Below are 6357 nucleotides of genomic sequence, written 5' to 3'. Positions count from 1 at the left end.
TTGCTCCTTCTTTCCCCTCCTCTCCATGCTGCTCCTGTTCTTGCTTTTGGGTTCCCTGGGGTTCTGAGGTTTCAGCTGCAGCTCAGGCACCACCACTGCAAGTTGTGCAAGAGAGGGGTCTGCTTGGGAGTGAGGACAAAACTCACACGGGAGTGAGGTTGCCCCAGCTCCTTACTAAACTGTGAGGCTCCAGGAAATGCCATCCGTAGGGTGGGAGTGGAGCTGATTCTCCTTTTAAGGAGAGCCCATCTTTAGGACATTTGACTGTTTCCCTGTGGTGTCCTGCCAGGCTGTGAGCTGCCCTCCAGAAAGGCACTGCTGTCCCATAGCACCTCTGCTATGAGATCTCTGCATCACAGCACACTCAGCCAGTGCATAGTTGCACAAAGATCCTATCAGCAAAGAGAGAGGCGATGTGGGGGGCTGTATGAGAAGTGGAACATTTGAAGGGTCAGGGGTGGGGGTACTTGAAAAGTCTCTCCTTACTGCTCAACGTCTTTTTTTCTTCTCTGAACAGTCCCCCATGCCCAGAGAGAGCGTGATGTGCAACAGCAGCTCCCTCAACGAGTTCCTCCTCCTGCCATTCGCTGACACGCGGGAGCTGCAGCTCTTGCACTTTGTGCTCTTCCTGGGCATCTACCTGGCTGCCCTCCTGGGCAACAGCCTCATCATCACAGCTGTAGCCTGCGACCACCACCTCCACACCCCCATGTACTTCTTCCTCCTCAACCTCTCTGTTCTGGACCTCGGCTCCATCTCCATCACTGTCCCCAAATCCATGGCCAATTCTCTGTGGGATACAAGAGCCATTTCCTACTCAGGATGTGTTGCCCAGGTCTTTTTCCTCTTTTTCTTATATTCAGCAGAGTTTTATCTCCTCACTGTCATGGCCTATGACCGCTTTGTGGCCATCTGCAGACCCCTGCACTATGGGGCCATCATGGACACCAGAACCTGTGTCAAAATGGCAGCAGCTGCCTGGGCCAGTGCTTTTCTCAAAGCTGTGATGCACACTGCTGATACATTTTCACTACCACTCTGCCAAGGTAATGCCGTGGACCAGTTCTTCTGTGAAATCCCCCAGATCCTCAAGCTCGTCTGCTCAGACTCCTACCTCAGGGAAGTTGGGCTTATTGTCATTAGTCTTTGTTTAGTCTTTGGGTGTTTTGTTTTCATTGTGCTGTCCTACGTGCAGATCTTCAGTGCTGTGCTGAGGATCCCCTCTGAGCAGGGCCGGCATAAAGCCTTTTCCACGTGCCTCCCTCACCTGGCTGTAGTCTCCTTGCTTGTCAGCACAGTCACGTTTGCCTACCTGAAGCCCCCTTCCCTCTCCTCCCCAGCTCTGGATCTGGTGGTGACTGTTCTTTACGCAGTGGTGCCTCCAGCAGTGAACCCCCTCATCTACAGCATGAGGAACAAGGAGCTCAAGGATGCACTGAAGAAACTAATTTAGCTGGTACTGTTTCAGCAGTGATGAGCTGCCCATCTCTCCTCACAACTGATTTCCAATTTGTCTCACGTAACTTGTGATTTGTGCATTCTGTTTGTGATAATCATGTTTGTACACAACTATTTGAATTCCTCCCACTTCTCCAGAAGCACAAACCCCGTCTGTCTGACCCAGAGGCCTTCTGTAAATCTGCCTATCACTGTGTCAGAGCTGGCCTCCCAAGTAGTATCTCCGTAATAAAAGAGGACTTGCTCAATACAGTGCCTGAACAATGGGGTCTTCTTCCAAAGCTGGAGCCCAGAATGTGCTCAGGACATTGCACCCTGAAGGCCCTGTTGCCGTGCTTGCTTTTTCCATGGGCTAAGGAACATGAGCTCAGAGGGTGATGTGCGAAGGGATTCAGGCTGGATTCAGCTCCCACTTGTTGGTGTCCAGTGCCAGTGGAGAGGGTCAGTGGTCCAGAGGTATCTGCTGGAGACTGTCTCATATATTAGAGGACTGGTGACAGATGCTCATCCAGTGCGGAGTCACCCTGTGGCCCCACAGCCCGCTCACGCTGCAGAGCAGCACCACCAGCCTGGGACCCTGCAGGGAGCACAGGGGAGGGGTGCAGGAATGGCCAGCCAGGCCAGCATGGACACACTGACCTGGGGAAAGACTCTTTGGGAAGCAGAGACGTCCTGGGGGAAGAGCAAAGGAGCAATTTGTGTTGCGGGGAGGAATAAATGAAAACTTCTTTCTACCTGTGTCTCATACCCCTCTCTGCCCCCTGGAGCTGCTCTGCCCTTCAGAGGGGCTGGGGCTGTGGTGTGAGTGCCCAGAGCTCTGCAGCACCCTGTGGTGGGCACTGCTGTGGGGACACCCGCAGCCTGAGTTGCTCTGCTGGGTGGGCTGGGGAGAGGGCAGGGGAGGTAGAGAGGGACTGGGCTGGAAAGGGCCCGGGAGAGGAGCACCTCAGGGCTAAGACTAGGCAGTGTAGGGCACACACTGCTGTGTTTGTGGAGCAGAGTCAGGCCCCTGGGGAAAGGCACTAAGGTGAGAGGGCCCTCTGAGCCCGCGTAGGGCCTGCAGTGCACACCTCCACTTGGAGCCGTTGACCACGCCCTGCCTGCCCAGCAAGATCATGCTTGGAAGGCAAGCCAAAACTGTTCTCCTCAGGCCAAAGCAGATGTAGAGCACAGGCCAGGGAACAAACCCCTGAAGAAGGATGCCTCACACTTTGCATGGTGGGACGCCCTTACACTGTGATTCTCCTCAGTTCCACGTAAAACCATTGTATTGACGAATAATTTTGGCTGGGAGGGAGCTTTAGTCTCTAGTAGGTCTCTACTCCTAGCTCCTTCTCAAAACAGCTTCAGGTAGATCAGACTTCTCATGGGCTTGTCCAGACAAATTTTGAAAAAGCTCCAAGGATGGAGATCCCCACAACCTCTCCGGGATGCTGGTCCATCGTTTGATCTCTTCAGGAGAAAATGTTTTTCCTTCTTTCAAGTGGGATGTCCCATGTTCCCGCTTGTGCCCATTGCCTCTTGTCCTTCCACTGTGCATCTTTTACCAGAGTGTGGCTCTGATTTCTCTACGCCCTCCCATTTGGTCACCGTAAAGAGCAATAAGGTCTCCCCTGAGCCTTCCCTTCTCCAGGCTGCACACACCCAGGTCTGTCAGCATCTCCTTATGCCTGGTAGGCTCCAGGCCCAAACTGTTGTTTTGGCCTCTGCTGCTCTCACTCCCATCTGTCACTGTCTTTCTGGCCTGGGGGAGCCACAACTGGACATAGCACTCCACATGCACTCACAAGTGCTGGACGGAGGGTCCGCCACCGCAGGCTGCTCCTCTGCAAAGGGAGGAAACCCTGATGTTCCCAGCATGGAGCTGACATCCATGCAGCATCTGGAGCCTGGCTGGCCCCAGCAGCCTCAAGCTTTCCCCAACCCAGCCACAGGGCCCCAAGTGGGGCTGCTCGCCCTGCTCCACTGCCTTCTGTGCACCCCGTAGCCCCGTTGCCCATTCCAGCCCTGGTGCTGGCCAGCTTGCCTGGGCCAGTGCAGCTCCAGCCCCCCAAGAGGGGGAAGGGGCATGGGAGGAGTGGGCTGGGGGGAGGCCAGTGTTCCACTGTCTGGCTGGGAATGAATCCCCAGTGTGGGGAGAGGTGGGGATCAACACAGGGATCATTAACAGTATGAGCAGAGGACATAACATCAATCACAATACACTGGTAGCTTAGGGTGACCAATCTTTAACGACGTCATACCCATGATGTTCAGTAAGGCTGGTTTTCACTTTTGCCAACTGAATCCCTTCATTATTATCATATATCACTGTTCCTTCTCCTTTTTCTAAGCATTTTCCAATTTCTGACAGGTGTTGAGTAACCCCGGTGTTTTGTTTGAGAAAGTTGTTTAGTTGATGGCAGGTTATTCTGAATGTTACTGATGTATTAAATGGTGCAAAAATAACATATCATTTCTTCAGTCATATGAGAAGTTAAGTAGTAGGTCTGTTTCTTGATTTGGGCAAGAACGTATGTCACCTTACAATGGCTTTTGTTGCCTTCCGTGTCTGTAGTATCCATGTCACTCTACTGTAAAACCACGTGCCGCTTCCCATCCAGTGTTATTACATAGAGTTACATTTAGACTAACTTTAGATCTTAGGCTTAGTGCAATATTATTGCCTACTATCAGTCCTTGACCTCATGTTATTACATGTCTGTTCCAGTTATCAGTGCTCCCATGGTGAGAAGGCAACACCATGTTTCTCTGCAAGAGAAGACACCTAGGTCTGGGACATAACCCAAGCCTCCTTTCTGGTTAACTTACTCCTGTTAGTGCCTACAGCATCCCATACTCCTTTTCCTTTGTACAACAGCAGTCACCCAGATTGATCCCTCAGTTTGGTGATTTCTTTTCTCTACTAGCCCTGCTCCCCATGGCTGCCCCTTAGGTTTTCTTCGCTGTAAGATCTCAAAGACCAGGAGTGATCAGCTGTTATTCAATGGAGAGCGCTGCACCCCAGAACCGGAGGCACCAGGCCCCTGAGACCCATGTGCTGCCAACTCACATTTAATGAATTCAGTGCTGCAGAGCAGACCCTCCTTCACTATAAGCTAGCCATACGACCTGCTCTGGGACACAGAGGAGGGCCAACGGTTCAGTCCGGGCTCCCCAGCAGCAATCCCATCACAGGCTCCCAAAGCAGGCTGCAGGCAGGAGCAGTGGCTGCTCAGAGCCCAAAGGATCAGGGCCACAGGCTCAGCTAAAGCAAACCGGAGCTCTCCCACCCCTTTGTGTTCATGGCCCTGCACAGCTTGATCACTGGCTCCACCAGGCTGGGCCCCTGCCCTTTGAGAGGGCAGAGGCCAGCATTCCCGGGGTGAGCCCTCAAAGTGACACACATCCTGCATGCTATCTCTGCCACCCTGCTCTCTGCGACAGATCCCTTCAATCCCAAAATGCCCACAGACCCTAAGGGGAGCTAAGCGATCACACACACAAATGAAACGCTCCTTCTCCCAAGCCAAGCTGAAGGAGTGACACATCAGTGATCACTTTGCAGCCTCCCAAAAGCCCAGTGTTATGGCCAAAAGCCACCTTGCCCTACAACATCTCCGTCAGTGCACCCTGCTGGGACCTGGCACCCCTGCAGCAGCTAGTAAATGAATCCCAGAAGGAACTAAGAGGCGAGTGACAAACTGTGGAAGGGGAAAGCACATCCTGCAGCTCAGAGCAGGGTAGAGAGGTCCTCACAGCTCCCATTGGTCCTGGCAGCCCAGGGAAGAGAGGAGACGGGACTGTGTTGAAGAACAGGGTCATCTCCTTCCCAGGGAATGGTAAAGCTGCCCCATCCCCAAGGGGCTGTTCCTTCCATTTATTGCCCTTTCCAGAGTCAGAAAGAGAAGGACCAGAAGGGTCCCCAACGTTGCACCATTCCTAAGGTGGATCAGGAACTGATGGCAGGGCATGGATTGCCGTGAGCAAAGGATATTGCACATTGCTGATCCGTGCTCTGCTGTTTGTGCCTTTGAGGTCACTTCTGCCTAAGTAGCAGACAGGGAAGCAGGAGGTGAATGGCTTCAAAGCTAATTGTGAGGTCATTTCTGCCCAGGGACCTGATAGGCCAGATAGAGGCACATATTGCTGCTGTTTGTGCTTGTGAGGTCACTTTCTCCTCAGTCCTCATAGGCCAACCGCAGACACATAGCTTTCAGTAATATCCTGAGGGCACTTTGGCCTCAGTCCCTGATGGGCCACCAGCAGATACATGGCTCTGGGTGTGCTTAGGATGTCACTTCTGCCTCAGTACCCTCTAGGTCAGCAGAAGGCAGCTGGGTCGGATGCTGACTTTGAGGTCACTTCTGCCTCAGTACCAGTACCAGGTAGGCCAGTGGGAGGCCCATGGCTGCTGCTTGTGCTTGTGACGTCACTTCTGCCTGCGTCCCTGATAGGCCAGTGCCAGGCACAGGGCTGCTGTTTGTCATGGAATGGAATATAATGGAAAGGAAGCGAATGGGATGGAATGGAGAGGAAAAGAATGGAATGGGACTGAAGGGAATGGAATGGAAATGAAAGGAAGGAATGGAATGGAACAAAATGGTCTGGAATGGAATGGAACAGAATGAAACAGAATGGAATGGAATGGATTCAATGGAATTTAATGGGAAGGGAAGGGATGCAATGAGGTGGAATGGGAGGAGAAGAAAGGAGAGGGGAGGGGAGGAGAGAGGAGAGAGGAAAGAGGAGAGAGGAAAAAGAAAGAAAAGATACATCTCAAGCAAGAGAAGATTTTAGGAAGGTGTGTCTTGAGCACTCCTAAGAAATCTTCTTTAAGAAAAAAGCAAAGTACATGGAAATGAAAGTTTATAGACCAGCAGTGTGCAAAGCTAAGAACGCTGGCCTTTTCTTCCTTTT

At 52.3% G+C, this 6357-nt stretch overlaps 1 protein-coding gene across 1 annotated transcript; it reads left to right on the top strand.

The window, feature by feature from the left end:
• The first annotated feature begins 541 nt into the window (after positions 1-541).
• On the top strand, positions 542-1453 carry LOC136996012 (olfactory receptor 14A16-like). The gene has a single exon (XM_067317007.1). The coding sequence runs from the start codon at positions 542-544 to the stop codon at positions 1451-1453; it is 912 nt and encodes a 303-aa protein (XP_067173108.1).
• Positions 1454-6357: the final 4904 nt, after the last annotated feature.

This window comes from Apteryx mantelli, unplaced genomic scaffold, assembly GCF_036417845.1.
Source record: "Apteryx mantelli isolate bAptMan1 unplaced genomic scaffold, bAptMan1.hap1 HAP1_SCAFFOLD_20, whole genome shotgun sequence".
Taxonomy (NCBI): Eukaryota; Metazoa; Chordata; class Aves; order Apterygiformes; family Apterygidae; genus Apteryx; species Apteryx mantelli.
The sequence above is the reverse complement of the archived record's forward strand: the minus strand, read 5'-3'. Positions and strand labels throughout refer to the sequence as shown.